Source organism: Pempheris klunzingeri, chromosome 5 (genome assembly GCF_042242105.1).
Source record: "Pempheris klunzingeri isolate RE-2024b chromosome 5, fPemKlu1.hap1, whole genome shotgun sequence".
Lineage (NCBI taxonomy): Eukaryota > Metazoa > Chordata > Actinopteri > Acropomatiformes > Pempheridae > Pempheris > Pempheris klunzingeri.
The window spans coordinates 19,662,253-19,684,160 of NC_092016.1; the positions used below are offsets into that span (position 1 = coordinate 19,662,253).

At 44.1% G+C, this 21,908-nt stretch overlaps 1 protein-coding gene across 1 annotated transcript in view; it reads left to right on the top strand.

Moving 5' to 3' along the window:
- Positions 1-4,748: 4,748 nt before the first annotated feature.
- LOC139201792 (neural-cadherin-like) overlaps positions 4,749-21,908 on the top strand; it is an 81,931-nt gene continuing 64,771 nt past the window's right edge. The window contains exon 1 of the mRNA XM_070831216.1: positions 4,749-5,748. Coding sequence (XP_070687317.1) covers positions 4,749-5,748 — 1,000 coding nt within the window. The remainder of the gene's footprint in view (positions 5,749-21,908) is intronic.

Sequence of the window (21,908 nt, forward strand, 5' to 3'; positions counted from 1 at the left end):
GGGATCTTTCTCGCCTTCAGACTTTACGCACCAGTTTAACTATCGGTGCTTTATGATTTGTCCAGTGCGATAATCTTAATTTTCTCAGCCGTGCGGGCGCTGTAATTTCATCTGAAAGCCAATTTTAACTGTGTCTGATTTTCCCCGGTAATGTCATCCTGCCCTCAGTTTCACCACTCGCAGCGCTGCAGTCCTCTGGAGAGGCGGGTGATGGCGCCAGAGACCCTCCGGTGCGGCTGAGCTGACGCACTGGCGCCAAAAGGAGCAGTGATGGAGGACATCCATCGACATTACTGCTCCAGTGGAGATGTTTGGCAGGCTGGGGGGGGGAGCTGAGAGAGTGAGAGGGGTGAGGAGTGAAGAGAAGACGCTAAGGACGTGTGAGTGCCTCCAGGAAGAGCAACATTCATGTTCCACACACACACACACACACACAGGACACATGGTGCCATACCTGTGTTTACAAAGAGAGCCAAATGGAAATCACTGCATTTGCTCACTTGAATGACCAAAATATAACTTGCATAAACTGTTGCGACTGTTATTTCCAGCAGAATATAGGTTAGCATGTGATTTTATTCATTCAGTAGCCAGTATTTAGGAGGTTTTATTTTGTAAAACAAACTCTGAAGCGAGTTATGTGACATTTGTGCACTGGTTAAAATGCCTCTCAGCCTGAGGGAGCTCTGAGGGTACTACTGTTTGATGTAGGAGCATAAAGCCCATTCAGAAGTACTCTTATTAAGAGGCCACTTACCAGTTTACCCTGGCGAAATTAGTTAGATGAAATGGAGAAAAAAAAAAAAAAAACGAGCCAGGGTTGAGTGTGTTTTCCATACTGAGAGGAGCACAACTCATCTATTTCAATCTCTCTGACAGCGAGTAGTCGCTGGTTCGTACTGATTTGCAGAGGCTCAGGAGGTGTGAATAGGACCAGATAATGAAGATCAGACAGTTGGATCCAGTGGTCTAACTACAGATAATGAGGGGGTGATGGGTCTTTTGATTTGGTCCCACGTGTATATCATGGAGGGGAGGCTGCAGGACCAGCACGGCTCGAGGACTTATTAGTCCACTCGGCTTGGGATGCCTTGAGTATTTTGCATATTCTCCCCAAATGGGTCCCTCATAATCCTCTCAGCGTCATAAATAGCACATTATTGAATTTACACTATTAGTGAACTGGTCGAGTAATGGAAACCTGCATAATGGCTGGGGCTTGCTGGGTTAATTGACTGAGAAAAAGAATTGAGGTGATGTTCTCCCTCGTCAAACTGTGTTTCAAAGAGAACATACCCGCTGCCAGTTTCAAAACACTCACCTCTTAGAAAGGCAGGACGAGAGGGACACTGAGCTGTGATAATTTTCATTTCCTTTTGTTTTTCAATGGCTGTCTCCTGTGTCTTTTGATGGTGCGAGAAATCTTTTAATGTGCTAATAGAAAAAAAAGAAAGTTGTGATTGTTCGGGGCTAAAACGAGATCCTGTTCAAATCAATGATGCTTTTGCTAAGTGTGCTAATCACCGAGGCAACCCGGGGGCTCCACTAATCTGAATTTAGATGTAATAAAAGCGTCCTCAGACAGGATGTGGCCCTGAAGTTGTGCATTTTGTTTCTATCAAAACAACAGGCCATGCATTAATCATTGAATTATTTTTGTCTTTTTCCTTCAAAGTGGCTGCTGTTGTTCTCTTTTTCTATCATACTTTGTGAGTCTTTCACTGAACAAAAGTCAGCTTCTGTGGCATTCTAAGTAAATAGGCTAAAAACACGCTCGGTAATGAGATGGTTTGGATTTGCTGCTGTGTTTTTGACACTGACATTTTCAAAAAGCCTGATTGCAGTGTGATGGTACCTCCACTACATAGTTATTAGTGGAGGTAAATTCTGAACCTGGCTGCACATGTTGCTCCACAATTAATTCCTCTATTAATAAACAGTTATGGGTTCTACTGCACAGCTTAAATACTACAGTAGGTGGTGGGAGCCTTAAGGGGATCACAGATCAAATCTAATTAGCCGTACCTAATACAAGAGGGAAATGTCTTTATATTTATCCAGCTCCTCTAACTGCTTTTTGCCTTCAGGTTGTGATGAGGGGAAATGTCCTGGGGGGCATCTATACACGGTAATGCTGCAATGAACGCCACTACAGAGCTGCTGCTCCCGTCAGGTGTCATGGTGTTTCCAGAAATGGCTCTTTGCAGCTCTTCCAGGGGTAACACGTGGGGTAGGGTTTTCATAAATGTTCACTATAAATGTTCACAGATGAATAGAAACCAGGGAGCAGGATGCTTAGTCATCCATTTTAATTGTCCTGTCAGTCTTTAATAAAAACCTGCGTGTTTTAGCCAATTATGCCATTGACTTCTGCTGAACAGTCTATTTTTATGTCATTTTTAACACTGCACTTGCTCTGTAGCATGCACTGCCTATTAACTGATGTTAGTGCCAAGTCCTGTTAGCACCGCTTTCCATCATTTCCTGTTTTTCTCCTCCTCTGCTTTTCCAGGAAGAATAACAGACAACCTGCAACTTTCACAACATACAAGTGAAGGGACCTCCTGCCAATCCCATCATCCCTTGTCTCTGAGGAGCACAGATGCAAAGGTGGAATGTTTTCAATGCTACCAAGCTACAACCTTTGTCTTCAGAGGCTACGTGTGCTTGTTTGAGTGAAGGGAGTGGATTCAAATGGATTCAATTATTCATTAAGTAAGCATGAAGCTTTCTAATGTTCGTCTGCTGCTCTTCCCATCGTGAATTTTTTTTTTTTTCTCCTTTAATGCCCTGCAGCTTTCACTTATCTGTTGGAGGAGAGGGATGATGAGACCGTTTCATGAATTTTTTTTAAAATTCATCACAGCTTTGTTGTTTTTATGTGGTGTATGTTGGCGTTTCATCTCAGCAGATAACTGCTACAACCCTCAAGTAAACTATCCCTCACACTCTGGCCTGGCCCCCATGATTGAATTAGCCTTTGCTACAGCTATCTCCCATGCTGGCAGTCACGGCGAATTTCACCATGTGAGACAACTTGATAAAAGACAGGATTTGATTTGCATTCATGAAACACTTAGGAAGTTCAAAGAGACGTTGCAGAGCCGTATGGAGCACACAGGGTCCTCTCAGCCAGTCCTCTGTTTTGGGCCGTTTCACCTTAAATGACCATCAATAGGCACCCTGTCATATGTCGCTCTGAGGTTGATTCTGTGGACGTATTTTTTACAAATACTGTAACAACACCAGCGAGTGCCGCATGGCTCATGTGTCACGGTGACACAGCCCACAGCTTGTGGCACGTAAAAGAATACAGCGATCAACCAATATGAGCTTTGTGCTCCAGCTGCAGGCTGTGATTCAAAATTGTCTGGGGGCTCACTGCCAGTCACCAGAGTTATTGCCTGAAAAGAACAGTTAACTGCAGAGAGTGGATTCGGCTAAAATTGCTGTGATGGATTGTGGTTTCAAATTGATAAGGATCTTTCAGCTGGAGCTCTGATGAATTTTCAAACTGAATACAGATGTGTGTTTCAGCAGAGCGACGTTGAATTACACGTCCAGCATAATATCACAATGCATATGCATATTGATCCATGCTCGCTGTAAAGGTTGGCACCACTTGAGTGACAAACTCAATTGTACAAACAGCTGCGCTCCCTATACCCATTATTTCCTTATCTTTTAACCATTCAGAGCCCTATGCTCTATCTAATATTTAGGCTTCTGACTTGGAGAACTGAGGGGAATTGGAAATGTCTATGTGTGGGAATTACTAGTAGCCACTTAGCTATCTGGATGATGGTGTTAATTCGAACTCTGGTGTGCATATAGCTGTGCATATAGCCTTCGCTGCACAGACCTATAGAGCTGCACAGCCCAGGCTGTCTTAAATCATCATGTTTACACAGTTTAACGGCCCTGATGCCTGCATTTGCATTTATATTGGACCAATTTCCAGGTTTTTTTGTAGTTTCTTACAGCCATAAATGAAATGTGATTGTGTGGATGCGTGATTGGGGAATGTAGGAAATGTTTAGTTTAAGAGAAGACTAGCAGATCGTGGATTCAGTTCCTACTGACAGGAGGGGAGAAGACGAGTGCAGAGCATGAGTAATTCCTCCTCCAAGCAACAACTGGCGAGGTGTTCTTGAGCAAGGCAGCCTTAAGTGCTTCACTGGAGCCTGTGCTGGGTACGGTGTGGGTCGGCTTCCAGGCGGAGCGTCGATGATCAGAGGAACATATGTGCTCACTCGACTTTCTCTGGACAGGAGGGATGAGTGATTTTCTCTCCATCAGTACTTCTGTGCGCTGACAAGCGGATTTGTGGCAGGCGGTGTCACACAGCTGGGAAGGCTCTCGCCGCGCGTGTGCACAGGCTCAGCCGGCGCGGAGAGGATTGAGGCTCTGAGGACCCTCCTGACCATCGCACAGGGTGGGGTTCACCGAGGAGCTCCGTCCCCGTGCGCCGCCACGCCCCCGCGCTTGGCGCTGTCCGGTGGAGTGGTGCTGAACGCTGGGTACGAACGCAGCCAACTGCCTGCAGCGCTGTGGACGCATCCGTGCTGCATGGAGCCAGGACACGGATCTCCCAGGACGGCAAAGCTTTAAGTTCAGAGGGGTCTCCTGGAAGGATCGTGTCGTGGATAACTATGGAGGAAATGTTTCTCAAGTGTTTCCCTTCTCTTTTTTAATGATTTTCTACCAACCCCCCTGAGTCGCTTGGAGGTACATAACTTGCCACCAACATGATTTGGGGTGTTTTGTTATGCTGCCTTCTGACGCCGGCTGATGGATATCAAACACGGGAGCGACTGCCTTTCTTCCACGGGCACGTTTTTGAGAACTCACCGACCGCGTCTAAAGTAAACGGACTCAGCATCCCGGTGAGGCGCATCAACGCGCAAAAATGGTGCCCAGTCCCCGGGATCCATTTCAAACTGTACGGAAACGGCAGCGAAGATTTCCGCGCCTTCGCCCACCACAAGCGGGGGAATATATTGCTAAAAACTTCCAGGGTTTTAGACAGAGAGGCTCGCTCTGAATACGTGCTGAGCGTCGGTCTGTGTTGCCAGACCTGCGTGTCGGGGTCGGTCGTCTTCGATGTTGCGTCGGTAAAAGTGGACGTTTTGGACACCAACGACCACGAGCCGACTTTTCGCAGTGCAGACAACGTTCACATAACTTTAGACGACACCACCGCTCTCCGTAGCGTGGTTTACAGGCTGGAGGCTGTCGACGCAGACAGCGGCAACAACGCAGAGTTGACATATATATCCATCCCCAAAAATGGCAGTTTCTATGTTGTCCCGAAAACCGGCGAAGTTTTGCTGGTTGACTCTATCCTGGGTCTCCCCTCTCAAGTCAAATTCTATGTTTACGCCAGAGACCACGGATGGCCCCCCCTGACCAGTAAAAGTGTAGTGGTTACTGTTGCGCCACAGCGGTGGGCGACGCGTCCTGCTGAGTTAGCGGGGTCAGGGAGGGCAGGGCGGGCGCCGAGGGCACTGCTTGACCCCGGCACCGTGGTTTCCCTCAACGTGTCTGAAGACGCCAACATCGGCTCAGTCATAACGAGCCTGAGTCCCACCAGGTTTCAGTCAGCCGCCTACGAGCTGATTTACCCGGAGTCAGAGGGCTCCCCGGTCACCGTGGGGCGCGACAGTGGAGATATCACCATAACCAGGAGGCTGGATAGGGAGACCGAGCCTTTCGTGGAGCTCACTGTAAAGATTCAGGATAAACGAGGTGTGTAGACTATTCCCCCATTAATCCGCACTTAAGTTAGGCCACGCAGCCCCCCCCCCTCCTCTCCTCTCCCCTCATCCTCCCCCCCCCTCTCTCTCTCCTCCTCTCTACCCCTCCCCCTTCCCCCTTATTTGCATTGTTGCTGTGATGCCCTATTTTTAATGGAATGCTCCACATTAGATGCACATGGTGAGACTACGCTGCCATCTGGACACCTCGTCCGTCATAAGTGGAGCCCCTCAACAGGCCTGACATCTCCATCACGTCCGCACAGGGCTGTCAGTGTAGCTGCAGTATAGGCTCATTCCACAGGTGTGCCTCATTACCAGCCATCCATCAGCATCCCTCAAATATGAGCTGAGACGATGCAACCTGCAGGGAAGAGATTTTTTTTTTAATATATATATATATATATATATATATATATATATATTTGTATTTGTCCAATGTGCGATGATGTGCATGAGATATTTCAACATGAGTGCGCATTACAAGCTCATTTGTAGAAAGACGACGTGTTTTTCGGTTTAAGAGTCTTTATGAACTGCTTCAATTATGTCCTTGATTGACATAGTTTGCGACAGTGAAGTAGTTTTCAGAGCTAATCCTTGCAGAGTGGCAAGTGGCACTTCGGCCCTCTCTCTCTCTCTCTCTCTCTCTCACTCTCTCTCTGTCTCCCCCCCCCACCTCTCTCTCCCTGTCATCTACTGGCATTACCCCTCTAATCCTCCTCTCATTCTCTCTTTAGACCCAGGGATTTGAAGTAGCACCGCCACAGTCAGGCAACCTCTGAAATTCTTGGTGGAAAGGTGAAATTTGTGTGCATCAGTCGTCGAGGCCGTGCTCCCCCCAAAGTTAGACTTGAAGCTTAAAAAACAGCAATGAAAACAAGGAATCAAAATGATTTGCTTTATAATTGAGCTACACAGTGTGCAGGAAACAGTGTGCGCTGTTTTCATTTTGAATTGCCTGCTGCTGTTACATTGCACAGCATGTGCTAGATTGTAATTGCATGCCTGATTGGGACACATTCTTGCAAAGGATGTGTGGATGTTTTTCAGAGAGCGCAAAAATAGTTAGAATCTTGACGGGTTTTTTTTCCCACAGATACGTAACAGAAATAAGCCGCTCTATCCTGACAGATATTCAGATTCCTTCCTCCATTTTACCTCGCTCACCTGCGAAACTCTACTCTCCTGATCAAAGGCATGGCATGTCCTTTATTCTGTGACTACAGCTTCCTAGACAGAATCCTGGCAGGAGTCTGGGCGGACAGGCCTTTCTTTTGCTTGTCTCATTCCCAATCCCTGCATGCACATTTCTCTGAGTGAAGGAGTCCATTTTAGCTGTTTTCTTTTATTTTTAGAGATTTAACCTAATCTCCCACATGAATTTGGCTCCCTACCACTGCATGTGGGTTTGCCTGGGTGTTGCAATAAATTCGCGGTCTGTCTCATGGATAAAACAGCGAGCTCAGAGACACACTCGAGAAAGAGAAGAGAATGAGTGAGATGCTCTGTACGTCTGCACTTGTCTTTGTAGGTGTTTGTTTGTATGCAAGTGTGTTAGACGTCACGGTCATACTAAAATTGAACCCTGATACCACAACAACAGTTTTAATAAGGTCCCATGTGTTGCATCGCCTCAACTTATTTTACCACCGTGAACTCTCTGTAGCACAGAGCTGTCCGTGGTGCTGACAGTCACCTGCTGAATGTCAAACAGAAATCACTGTCAGGCAGCAGTCTGCCGGCGCTTCAAAGAATATTCAAGTCAGCAGCATTCAGTGCTCACCTTAAAAAGATTTTCTACAATATTCACATACAAATAATAGGAGCACTCTAACACAATCCGGTGCAACGACACGACAAAACATGGTTTCAAAGAGTGCCACAGTTGAAATAATGCCTCCCAGAGACAGCTACAAAGGTACAGTACCACATTTACCTTTGCAATAGCACAGGTGGTGGTTTCCTGCTTACTGCCATTGTAGCGATTCTGCTCTATTGTGGAGTCCTCCTATAATTTTGATCATACCTTTTGCAGCCAGTCGCTGCCACTCTAACACAGGTGTGCCAGTGCGCAACAACACTAATATCACTGCTTCCCACAGGTTTGTTTAATAACTGCTACTGTTACAGTGAAGCCATCTCCACCAGCCTCTATGTAAATGTGCACCTCAGTGATTGATTTCCTGTCACCAGGCATCACTCGCTGTTTGCTCTCCTTGATAATAAGAAGAACACACACGTTTGTTACAGTCTGTGTGGGATAAAAACGTACATGTGGTTATTAACTGATGAGTGCAGATATACTGAGTGTGCAGTGAATGTGTTCATTAACTGGTTAATTTGGGCATTAAATGCTAATCAAACTGGAGCGAGGCTTTCGTATGTTAATACGTTTGCTGTGGGTACGGCGTTATGATTAGAGTCATCAGAAGAGCTGTTATTTGTGCTATTCAAATGGAGATTAAAAAGTCTACTTTGACACTTAGATATCTCAGATAAATGGCTGTGGCACGCTGCAGATGAGGGGGAGATGGAACAGAAGTGCTGGATGACTCTCAGTATGGGGTCCGTCCTCACTGGCATATTTACCTGAAAGAAAATGTGCTTACCGAAAACTCATCCCCCGTCCCCCCTTGGGGCTCTAAGACGTGACATGTTTGAACACTGAGCCGTCTTTGTAGTCGGTTGTGTTAATCAAAAACAATGTTAAAAGGTTTTATTTGAATAAATGTTGAATAATAAAGTTATAATGTGCTAAGTTTGCCATCGCACAGTGCAGTGCCACAGCAGTTGGCTCACACTTTGCACAGGAAATGCACAGTTTGTCATCCATTTCTAAAAAGATATGCAGACCCACATACACCAAAGTGTGGTTGCTTCTCATATCCATGAATATAATTAAAATAATTTACCATAACGCTCATAATTGCTTCTGCTGTTGTTCAGATCTAATTAGTCAGCGTCGCGTTTGCCATTTTCTGCAGGGATCGATTTAATCGATTCAGTGTAATCACGCAGCATATTGTCACATGTGACTGCTCAGTGTGAACAGTGACATTGTTTAATGACTTCGGGATTGTTCTTTACTGTTACACATTTCTGAAGTAATATCCCTATATTACATTTCACCATCACAGCGCTTTTATTCATTACACCACTTACTTTTTAATTACTCCCCAAAGTTAGAATTACTTTCTCTTTTTGAAAAACAAATCAAACATATTCGCTTAATTTCCTTTCTTTTTAATTCTGCTTTGCTCCAAACTTTCCTTAACACAGTAAGAAAATTAGGTTTTAGAGCTCATCATAGGAATGTACTCTATGTATGGATTATGCATTATTTTTAGATAGCTGGCGCACATTTAGACATTTTTGGGGGTTGAGATCAAAGTAGAACTTTCCCGCACACGTATGACTGGATTTTAGGACATTGTGACGATGCTTTGACACTGTTCCTCCCTTTCTGATAGATCAGATTTAGTACACGGTCTTATCACCTTGTTTGCCTCAGGAGTCTGTGGGAGTGGAGTGCTCGGGGCCCCATGAAAGGATTCCTTCTGTCTCCCTGACTAGACCCCCGCTAATGTTGGAGAAATATTCACCTTCTGAACTATTTACAGTGCACCAGAATCCCCAGTGAAAAAAATGAAGTGATATTTTCCTGACATAGCCTCTGTGTATCAAACCAGCGATATGAAAAAAAAAGGTAAAAGCAATGGAAGTAGGCCATGACTCACAGAAACTGGTTATGTGGTGTTGTTTTGAGGAGAGGGAGTGAGGGACCTCTACAGCTCTTCCTGTAAAGGATCTTTGCCGGCCCACAGAGGACGTCAGTTTAGATTTGTATTACGGAAGAATTTTTGCTTTCGGTTGTCCCACCCGAAGAATCCTTTTCTTTCCACCTGAGTAGGAATCTGTTAATGGCATTTGACAGGTTAGGAGGAGTATTGAACAAGTGGTGCAGTCCTTTGTGAGTTGGAGTGGGGGATATTGGAGTGGTTTCTCCCTGTCCTTTAGGTATCTGTGGGCAGGGTGGTATTCAGCTTGTGGTAATCACCTCTCCTCAGCCTGTTTTGTCAGGGAACCTTCTTCTCCTCTCTCTCTCTCGCTCTCCCCATCCTCCTCCCTCTTCCTGTCTCTGTCTCATAGTCAGCATCTCGCCTCATGCTGTCTTTAATCCAATTTCCCCTTTTATACTCGTTTTTTTCCCCCCATTATATTTGCATATTCCCCTTGTGATGTGAAATGAATTGAGAAGAGACCCGATCTCATTTTTGTTTATAATTTGTGACTGTGGGGCTGTTTGTCTAAGTAGAAAACAATTTCATAAAAAGCTGTCTGCACTTATTCAATTTAGTAAAAACAAAATGCTCGTGGTGATTATGCTCTATTTTGTTTGTGATTACGAGCATGCGTGCGGCTGCATGTGCACATACAGGGAGGGTTTTTATTTCATGCACGCGTCTGCTTGTGCGCACATGTCTGTTTGCCAGCCTGTGCATGTGTTTAATGTTATGATTGGCCTCTCAGTATCCAGATTCATCGCAGCAGAGATTCTCTGATTTGCTGCTTCTAACGACATGCTGTGAAGCATGCCTGCAGCACTTGATTTCAGCTCTATGGTCTCTCAGATATCAAATGGATGTGTCTAAGCCACATCCCTGCAGTCCTGTCTTCTCTACAGTCTTAGCATGTATCTGATGCCATGTAGGAGGGAAGGGGAGTGTGTTTGCCACAGTTTTTTTAAAGACGGATTAAGCAGAGAGAACAAGAGCAGGGAGAGGAAACAAAATAGCTCTCCCTTACATGCAGAAGAGAGAGAGTTAAAGGGGATGCAAGGCTCCTCTACCAGGGCCACAGAAAGGTCAGGAGGAGCTGTAATGCTGAGGGCATAGTCACAGAGTGTGGCTTTAAGGTCAAGAAGGTTAAGTGAGGCAAAGGTGAGAAACCTGAGGAGCACAGAAAGACGGGGAAGGATAAGGGCAGAAAAAGAGGGAGTGTGTAAAATGCATGCCTGTGAGATTGTTTTATCCTGCGTGCCTATAAGCTTTACTGAAGATAACTAAAGGGCAGCCAGATCAGAGGCAGGGAGTTGTATACTGCAGATGAGGTCAGCTTGGTGAAACATAATTGTCAGATGGTTAGAGGGCAGAAGTGAGAAACTGTTGGGGTGGCAGGAGGGGAATGAGGTGTGCATGTGCTCTAGCCTGTAGTGCAGAGTGGATGGCTACAGGGCACAACGGGGCAGGGAAAAATATAGTACTGTACAGCTGCAAAAAGGGCAGTGTGTGCTCGTATTTGTCTGAAGATTGTTGGGGGCAAATGGAGGGAAGATTAGAGGAAAAGTATGACCTGCCCTTTGGAATGGCGTGAGGAGAGAAAGCAAACAATAGAGAGAGAGAACGAAGAAAACAACACCTTGATTCAAGGTTTGTGTTGATTCTTACTACCGATCCAAATTTGAAGTCACCGGGTTTATCTTTATGTAAGGTAACACGATGTCACGTGCTCTACAGGTATTTGTCGCATGAACGTTTACATTACTGTGCATGCCCTGAAGCAACTAATTGAGGACACTTTCCAGGGATTGCTGCGGCACCAAGAGCTCCGTTGGATGCCTGTCGTGACATAATGAATGTTACTAATGGCAGAATCACCCGCTATCATCACGACATTGTAATGACAAGGCCAGAAACTGCGTTTAATGTGAGTCAGTAGGGTCTGATCTGCTGAATAATTTACCCTGGTCAGAATTTACCCTGATACAAGAGAAGATATTTGTTTTTAGTATTTGTCACATCAGGATGGGTTATAAAATAACCTAATTATAGAGCCAAGGACGTGGAATGAGCAAGTATGCATATGTCTGTCACTCTGTTTACACAAGCGATGTATATCTCATTAAAGCAGAAACTTCAACATTCGACCCACATAAATTACGCAAGTTTGTTGCGTGCGGTGTGTAGTGGGAGATGAGAGAGTGCTGCACAAGTCACAGTGCTGTGAGGACAGTCATGGCGACAGGGAGTTTTTAACTGGCCATGGGTCTGCATTATTGATGCCCATTACCACAGACATTGTCAACTCTAGACACTGCACGGAGGCAGGCACTGTCAGGTAAATGTCTCGCTGACCTCCAACGGCACAGATTCCCAGAATGCCTCCCTGCAACCTGGTGTCTACCTGTGTGATAAATGAGCCTGACTTGCACATTGTACAAGGAGCTTATCACCAGCTGAGAAGATGTTATTTCATTAAATCTAATCCATGATGCGCTGACATCGGACAAAGGTTTGAGTTTGAAGGTTTCCTTGACGTAATTTAATTTTCTGCCACTGTGCTTGCTGTGACGCTCTACTTTTCTAATGATTTGTAATGAGCACAGCAACAGATTATTTCACTGGCTGAATGTCCACCCCCTCCCCCCCCCGGTCCTCTGAAAACTTTTGTTTTGGCTCCACTTTTGCATGCTGGATAGCCTCTCTGTGGTGTTTCCCTAGAGAGCAGAATTGATTTTGTGGTATTGATTAACCAGGAGCTGTTTTGCTCCCAGTCACAAAACATCACTTTAAACAACAATTTATATGTCACAGAATGGGCTGTGACAGACTGTTGCTGATAGTTTACAAACGCACAGAGAGGTATGTGTGTGATTGAGTCGAAAGGCTGATAGAACTGTCCTGAAGCACTCTAACGAATCAGCCTTTCAGACAAACCCGCCTATAGGCTAGAATGAACAAGGGAAAATTGGAGCTAGTGCTAGGATATGTTGTGGGAATTCAATGCTTGTGCTTATTTATCTATTTGGTCTTGAATTTCTCAACCTTTTGTACCCAAAGGTCCAATTAACTGAGCATAACAATGGTTGCATCTCCGCTCTTGGTGGCCGAGGAGGCACTGATAAACACACAGGACACAGACAACTTTGAAAGCTTTGCTGGGTGAACTGTGAACAAGTAGATTTTTAATGCAGGAAAAAAAGATCACATGGCTGGCCAAGTTGCCTAGTGAGATGTTTTGACGTGCCATGAACTTTGCTTTGGAGTAAAGTGCACAAATTGCACAAATTGCAGTAATTGCGTGACACCAATTTGTGCAGCGTGAGTGTGGCTTTTGTTGAAAAGATGAAAATGACTGCCATGCAAAAAGAGATGGCAGTGGAATGAAGAAAAATACTTTTTTCGTCTGTATTTTAGTCTGACTGACGATCAAAAAGACTATGCAGAAGGCGAGGGAATAGTGGCTCAGATTAGAAAATAAGTTTGAAGATGATGTCCATCTCATGGTTCAGTTATTTGATTAATTTTCGGGAAACAGGGAGAAAGTCTGCTACTCCATCACAGCCTGATTACAGTAGCAGGTGTCTTTGATGCAGAGAACATGTAGTGCCTCTCAGGGCTGATGAGCATCCAGGGGAGAACATGGGCTGTTATATGAATGCTTTCAAATGTGACTCTGAGTGTGTTTGTGTGCGAGGGAGTGGAAGATATGCACATGTGGAGAGAAATGCAAACAGAGGATGTAAACACCACAAAGGAGGACATTCAAAAGACCATTTTTGTTCTCGCCTTTTTGGCGATCTGGCTTGCACTCTCTATTGTATGCTATTGTTATGTTCCTCCCTTCTGTATTGGGACATTTCCGATATGTCAGTCGCAAACTTGGCTCACATGCTTGTGCAGCATGTGTGTGAGTGTTTTTTCTATGACTGATTTGTTCAAGCCAGCAATTTGTGTCTGTTCTTGGTGGAACCAGTGAACGTGCATTGATTTCTTTGTATCTTTCACTCTGCCTGGACAGCGAAGGGCTTAATTCTGTGGACTAATCAGGCCATATGGTCTCTACAGTCTTATGATGTGCTGAGAAGGATAGGATAGGGATGCTGCTGTGTCATTAGTCGTGCCAGCCTTGCCGTGCAAACACACGTTGCCACTGCCACACATTAAGGATCTTGACCTGAAGCAGAGTACACAGAGTTTAGAGCGGCCCTTATGACCTGCGTTACTCAAAATGAAACCAGGAAAAAGACAGGAATAAAAGAAAGAAAAACAGAGGTGGGGGAAGCGTTAATTTAATGTTTTTCTTTGCAAATCCTAAACAGTGTGATCTACTCACACTTTTGCATGTCATTTTTCACAAGTTATGGACTCATAATTACTGGTGCCCTTTCTGCCCCGACACCAAGGCTGCTATTTAATAACGTAATTTCAATAATTAATAGTGTGAATGTGCGTTAACTTGGTTTTGATGGATATCTCTGACTGAGAAACAGCTGCGTCTGTCAAACACTAAATTGAGGATCTGTCCCTAAACGTTCGGTTAGCCCCATGAATAATCACGCGTTCAAAGTTACAAATGAGTCACTCAGCTTGTCGTAATATTTGGATTGAGTGGGAGATCACCATATATTTACAGTAAATCCCACTGATTATAACGTTTAAAATATATTAATATGAGATCGTTCATCCATCCAATGTGAATGGGTGAACATTATCGCAGATTTGGAGCATTAATGTTGATTAATATTGGCTTTTGCTACATATGTTAGATATAATCATAGATTTCCGTTGTTAACGTAGCTTTGAGAGCAGATATTGTGATAAATTGTGATGAGGTGGGAGAGTTTAACACTTGGTTTCTCTCACACACAGTGGGTGATAAACATTGATCTTGTTTAATCTTGCTGGCCTGCTGTTAATGACGGGAGATGATGGTCCACACAGGACAGACTGCTCACTGGATTAGATATCTAAATGAGGACTTTATCCTCATCCTCTCTTCCTCTTCCCCCATTACCAGTAAGCCAGACCGCAGTCACATGCTGAGTTACAGTTTAATGCATGTGCCTAGTGTAGTGTGCAGCGTGTTTTGTGTACTTGTGTGCGAATGTGCAGTGCAGACAATGTCGAACCAAACCATGCCCATGTGTTGTTGGTATGTATTCATGAAAGCATGCAGCATTTACATTATAGGAACGCAGTCAGAGCTCGAGTCCACGCTCACACTGCAGTTCCTTAATTATCTGCTGTACTTCCACAGGAAGACATTTGCTGTGTTCCACACATCGTTGTACCTTTGCACAATAACAGACAGTGATAGGGTGTTCCCAGAATGCCTCTGGTGTGCTAAACACACACAGGCCCAGGTTCTGGTTTCAGTGATAGATTAACGCTGTCTCACCCATACACTGTGGCTTGTTTTCCTATTAAACCTGTATGGCTCCCTCTGTTGCTTCTGCCCGGCATGTGCTTGTGTGTGTTGGCTCCTCCGACAGTGCGCGGGCTGTGTGTGTTTGTGTTTGTTTGCCTATATGTGCGCTTCTATGGAAAGATATCGAGAGGGCTCCAAGGACAACCCCCATCAATCATTAACTCAGAAGGAAATGGAGAGAGGGATGGAGGATGGAAAGAGAGATGGAGGTTGCAACAGGAAGAAGCATTAGTAGAAAAGGAGAAGGGGAGACAGAGGAAAAGTGGTTGAATGGATGGAGCAGTCCGTGCTGGCTCTGATTGAGCTGGGTAGTGTAGTTTATATCCTTTAGAGATAAGGCCGGGGAGCACTGCTCAGCAGCTTCCTCCCCCTGTAGCTTGAACTGAGCGTGATAATAAGAAAGCGTGAATGGGGCAAATTGAATTAATGCCGCGGCACACCATAAAAGCCCTAACTATAATGCATTTTAAAATCCTATAATGAGCAGAGAGCTAAAATAATTTCACACTCCAGTGAAGAAGATGGCCCTCTAACAGATTTTGGGCCTGGCTGACACTGCCAGAGCTTTTGTCATTTAATGTGACTCTAGGTGCTATGTCGAAATGATACTTACTCTTACTTCCTGGGGTACAGCGGTGTGAGGCAAACTAAGCGAGGAAACCATTCAAATTCCCGCAACACATGCAGAGCTCATATCAAAGCGGGGAGCGGCTGCTTGCCTGCTGGTGTCTCGCATGGGTCAGTTTTACAGTCTCGAGGTAAAACAGAGTTGCAGAGAGGGCACATCTGCCATGAAAGTACTCCCTCATTACTCTCCATTAACAGCCCATTCAGTGATGGGGACAGCGGTAAGAGTTGGATCCCATCCCGCTTGTGTCCACACACACACACGTGCACGTTCATACGCCTGCGCACGCACACAGGGCGGGCGAAGGCACAGATGTGTGCTTTGGTACACGTGCGCGCAGAAACCCACAAAATATTTTTCAGCGTTTCCCACCCTCGCATGCTCCCAGCAGTCCCATTCTCATCATTAGAGTCATACTGTCATGAAGCTGAAATTACCTCTCCATCATCAAACCAGGCAGAGAGAGAAAGATAGCTCTCTGACACAAACTAACACTAACAGACGGGTGCTGATAGAGACTAATGACCAAATGAAAGCCTCTGGTATGAACAGTGAGCCTTTCTGGGCGGAATGGAAGGGAGCAACATGGCATCAATCGCTACTTCCTCTTCTCTCGCCTTCTCCTCTGTTCTCGACCTTCATGAACATCAAACCCAAGCCTGCTCACCATCCCTTGCGGACTAGAGTTTTTTGTGTTTCTGCAGCTGTGTTGGGTTTCTTGGAACTCTTCCCCAGGCAAGTGTGAGCCGAGGAGCATCTACCTCATCTGCTGTCTACTGGAAACACACACAAACACACACGCCGTGCACAGCTACTGTTACACATCAGTACACCAACAACACACACAGAAGTACACTACGCATCACATCCATGCAGTACATCCACATGCAATTTAACACACGTGGAAGCCCACAAACACACATGAATGCACAAACAAGACACAGTTCAATTAAACCTCAATGCTCTGGCATCGACAAACAGACACTTGTGCAGACACTACATAAGACACAAATGCACACACATGGTATAAACAAGTTGGAAAAACATACACACCACATGTTCTGTGCTCCAGGCAGGAAAATGAAAGCCCTGAAGGAAGTACAAAGCAGGGCAGGGAGAGGCCAAACAACAATTTATACCTGTATACTTTAGATCTTACAGAGAGATTGCACTGGAATATTCCAATTTGCAATGTGATTTAGATTAACTCTCCTCGCTGCCTTTCCAAATGACTGGTCTCTGCTGTTAACTGTGTGACGGGGCATGCATATGTGTGTCATTTGTAGTGTAGTGGCTAGGTGGGTGTGAGGGTGGGAGAGTGCACCATGCACCGTACTGTATTCAAGCTTGAGTGCACATTATTTCCACACTAAGTGTCTGTTTGGATTGCAGCAACGTCGTTCCATCACAAATTTGAGAAGAGAAAGCGTACTTCACAGCCATATCTAATTATGTATGATATCACAGATAGTTGTGAAGATACAATACTTGACTAATAATGGAGTGCTTATGTAAATGTAACCTAATCTGTACAGCCATTTCATTCGAGAAGAAGCAAGGGATCCCACACGCTGTCAATCACCTGGCGCTGACTTTAATTTCATTTTGAAATATCCACCAGAAATCTCCTTTTACTTGTTTGTCTTCACCTGCCCATCAAAAGTGTAAAAGAAACGGACATGTGTGGCATTTATAGAACTGAACACAGAGCTCATGTAGCCGAATGCCCATTTTAGCTTTTTGTGTTGCCTGCCATTCAATTTTTAGCCTTAAGATCTTAGTCTTTCACAAGAAATGGGCTGCTAGGAAGCTTTTAACTCCAAATCTGCAGTAATCTTACAGAATACCCACAATTAAAAAAGGCTGTTTTATTTAGACTATGTCGAAGTCTGCAAAGCATTTTCAATCAGACACAACACATCACTTCTTTAAGACACAACTGAAAACCTCATTGTCTTGCATCAACAGTCAACCTGTTACCACCCTCATTATGCAGTAGGACTAATATTGATTTGTTTGGAGCGCCGGGTCCTGTCGGCCTTGATGGTGTATTTAGCATTTGCTGAAATGGTGAGCCTGTTAGTGTTTTATGTGTGTTGGTGGTACTTCTCTACCTTGTGGGTCTTAACTGGAAAGTGTGGGCTTTGCTGTTGGCATTACTGGTGGCTTGTCATATTGTCCAACTTGAAAGCATTGCTGCCTAATGTCAGAGGCACATAATAATATCTATCAATATGATATCTGTGCATCTGCTGCAGACGTGCTGAGGGCCTGAGACATGTTTAGTATAATGTTAGCACAAAGGCTGTGGAAGGCAGTAGCCTTGCTAGCCTTGTAGACTGCAGTTAGCCAGGCTCTGCCAACTGTAAAGCTCTAACTTGTTTATTTAACAGGTGTAGACATAAAAAAATGAGTCACTGTTGTTGAAGGAACTGTCACCGTCCTACTGAATTTGCAGCCTTTGCTGTTATAAACCAATGAAACCATGAAATCACTCCCTCCATCTGACCATACACTATGTGGGAAACAGGCATCTTTTCCTAATTGTCAGTGTTGCAGTTAAGGGAGGACTTTGCAGTGTTGGGGAAAATAGCAAGAATAGCTAGATTTTGAAAGTATCCATGAATGCGCTGCCTGATTAACGTCAGTGCTGGAGCAGGAATCCACAACAGTGATGAGAAGACTGATCGCCGCCGCCACCGGGTCCCTCGTTCATTCTGTGCACAACCGCTGACTGACAGCCTCTCTTAGTTTTTCAGACAAATAAATACACAAATTAAGAACTGTTAAAAGACACAATCATATAAACACAAGCCAAACAGCAGTCAAGCTGAGCTGTCAGCTCGCTAAACGACAGTCAGTCCTGGTCAGGCTCAGTGGAAGTGTGCTTCATGCTGGTCTGTCACCGCTCTCTGTCGCTGAGCCGTAATTTAAATTACCTTGCTAGTTTTAGCCTTGTGGATGACTCCGGGTGCACTTGCAGCGTGCGCACAGGTATGCAGGTACGTAGGTTGACAGGCAGGTCAGCATTCACTTGTTCCAAATGAAATCAAACAAGTTCATTATAGTCCTGCAACAGCCACAGATACTGGATTTTTTTCTTTTTTTGTCAGACTGTTTCATTTATTGATTGCTGAGAATTTCAACCGCTATAACAAAAAGTGCCTCTAAAATAAGTTGTGGACTCGGACTTTAAGTCATTTTTATTTATACAGCTCAATATCACAGATCACAAGTTCGCCTGAAGGGCCTTCACGATCTGTAGACCCTTAGAGCTATCCCTAGGAGCTTTATTCAGATATAACTCCCCCAAAATGAACAGAAAGAGCACCTGAAGAGGGAGGACAAGGAGGAGAAACTAGGAAAGAGAGAGAGAGGGAGAGAGGCAGGTACACAGCTGCATTTGTGGGACACAACCAGACAGAGGGTTAGAGAGATGCTGTGGTTTTCAGAAAGTTTTAAGCATTCTCATCAGGAGGACAAACATAGACTATAGTGCTGGGCTTAACAGATTCACGGAGACTCTGACCAACCGGCAGAAAGGATAAGCTGGCACAAGGTAATCAAAAATACGCAGAAAGAAAAAAGATGAGTCTTAAGTAGTGAGGCTTTAAAGTCCTCAACAAACTGTCTGATATCAGCTGTGAGGTTGTTCCAGAGGAAAGGAGCCCGCAGCTTGCGAACTTCTTTTTACCTCTGGGGACAGACAGGTGTTCCTTTGAGAAAGTGCTGCTGTGTAGTGAAGCGTTAGCCTGCTGTGGGAAGTATTAGGACATTTTGTTGTATTTCCTCTCGTTGCTGCCATTGGCCCTTTGAGGGGGTGACACATGTGACTCATTACTTAAAAAGAAAAAGCAGAAATATTGAAAATCCATTAGTCCAAATATTTTTAGTTTGTATTTGTTTTGATGATTCAACTAGGAGACTCTTATCCAATGTCGATTCGGGAGGCCTGGATGCCTGAAATAACTCATACAACTTCCTGCTCTGTATCCTGTCAGGAAGTAACTAACAATGATGAAGGGACTTGCATTTGACTTTAGCATTTTCTTTAAGCTATTCAATACTACGAAGCATATGACCAGTTTCTCTGCCAGTCATTTCAGCTTGTGACTTTACCACCACTGCTATTGTACAGGATGGAAGGATTGGATAAGGGAGGCATTTTGAACACAGCTTACATTTTTGACCCCCCACTTCAGCTACACTGTTTTTGCTTTTGTTGTTGTTTTAGCCTGAATAGCCAAAGTGGTCTAGTAATTAGAATTAGAGGCAAGATGATAAATTATATAGCAGAGTTTGTTTCCCCCCCCCCCAGGGTGGAGACCACTGCACTAAAAAAGTATATAAAGTATTAAAAGGCACATGGTGCTCCCTCATGGGGGGTTTTCAGCTAGACTGATCAGACCTCTTCTGAGGAATGTCTGTGTGTATACAGACTGCTGATCGATTGACATTTCTTTGACCCTTTCATTAGTTTGCTGCACTTGTTAGACTGGAGGAGTTACACCTTGAGTTTGGTGACGGCGCATAATTCCATAATAACTCAGCAGAGGTCTAATTAACTGTAAAATGGAAAATACCGGTGAGGTTGTGCAGGGCCTCTACTATTAACTTCACCTCAACCAGATGCAGCATTAAATGCTGCTCACACATGCATCAGTAATCAGAATTTTTTGATTCATAATAGAATGACAGGAGCCATCTTTCTGCTGAGGAGTGTTTCTTGTAATGGTAATTTTGACATTGAGGTGTTGCTGCTTTTACTTTCTGTAAAATATGAGCATATCTTCCTTCATTGGCTGAAGCAAGCGATGATATCAAGGATACATATCTTTCTACGACTTTCCCCAGTTGCTACAATTTAAAACAGTTGCGTTTAATGAACGGTGTTCGAAGTACGTTTCATTGGTGTTAAACTAAAGTCAGTATAAAATTCAATAGAAAACTGAATTCATCAGCAGTCATGTTAGGCAAGATCCTTCTGATCTGTCAGGACAAAGCTTTTTTCCTCCATCTGGATCCATCCACATATGTAAAACTCAATATATGTTAGGTCGATTAATACTCTTGACATTTCTCCATTGGCGCAAATGATGCTGGCGGGCTGCGGTCACTGCTGTTTTGCTATGTCAAGAAAATATTCTTATATTAGAAAAACATTAGAATTTATTCTAAACATTTGATTGAAGTGAATGTCTTTGCTTATCCATTATTGAAAATGACACTTTGAGGCCAGTAGTACAGAGGAGGCTGTAAACTGTGCGATTACTCATTTCTCTTTCTTTCAACATACTGTGGCAAAGGTAAATGTGGGATGAGCAGTGACAAATTAACCTTTGTCACAAGACAAATGTCAAGAGAGTTAAGCATAAATTAAGCTTTGCGTTGTCCCCGTTGGTCTGTGTGTCACAGTAACTGTGATAACTGATGTGAAAGCAAAGCAAAGAGTGCTTATAGTGTAGGTTTGATCAACAGGCCTTTGCTTGGTAGCTTATATGTCAAGGTTTGAAGTGTGTTTTCCTTAGAGGCAGTTCAGTGCAGCTGTTATTCTAATTGCAGGCCCTCACACACATTTTCTCAGCCTCACATTGATTATCTAGAGTCAAAGGCAAGGATCAATTAAGTGTCCTTTGTCTATGAAGGACACGAGAAGGGCAGGCTAGAAACTGTTTAGCCTGTGACGGAGTGGGAATGCAGTTTGTGTTTCAGGTCTCGCTGTAAAGCATCAGGCTGTTAATATAAAATAACAAAATTTCCCAACCTTAACACTCCAAGAACACTATTTGACTTCTGTAAAACAAATAACCGACCGTGACAACAACATCCAGGGATCTTCTCATGACACAGAGTTCCTTGTGTGTTGGACTTTGCCGCATAACGACAGCATGACTCACATTCCTTTTAAAAGCAAGCCAAACATGTTGGTGGGATGAAAATCGGGACTGGCTCCATTGACAGCTATTGACTTGCATATAATCTCCCCCTTACTTATATTTAAATGAAATATGTGAAGATTGTACACCGGAAACCTACGAAGATTTTGAAACCATGGCATGAAATTTCCACGTTTATGACGCAAAATATAAGACTTCTCCTTCCTAACAGCACAAAATACCCTTAAACTATCTGAAGGGGTTGACAGGGTTCTTGATCAATCCAGTATAAGTCACTGCCTGGGTTAACTGGGGCACTTAATGCTAATGTTTATGCTTATTTACACCCATGCTTTTCCTGCTTTGACAAGTTAAATTGTCTGCTATGAAAAGGGTCTATTAAGTTCATTATTATTAGTTAGTGTTGAATTATTA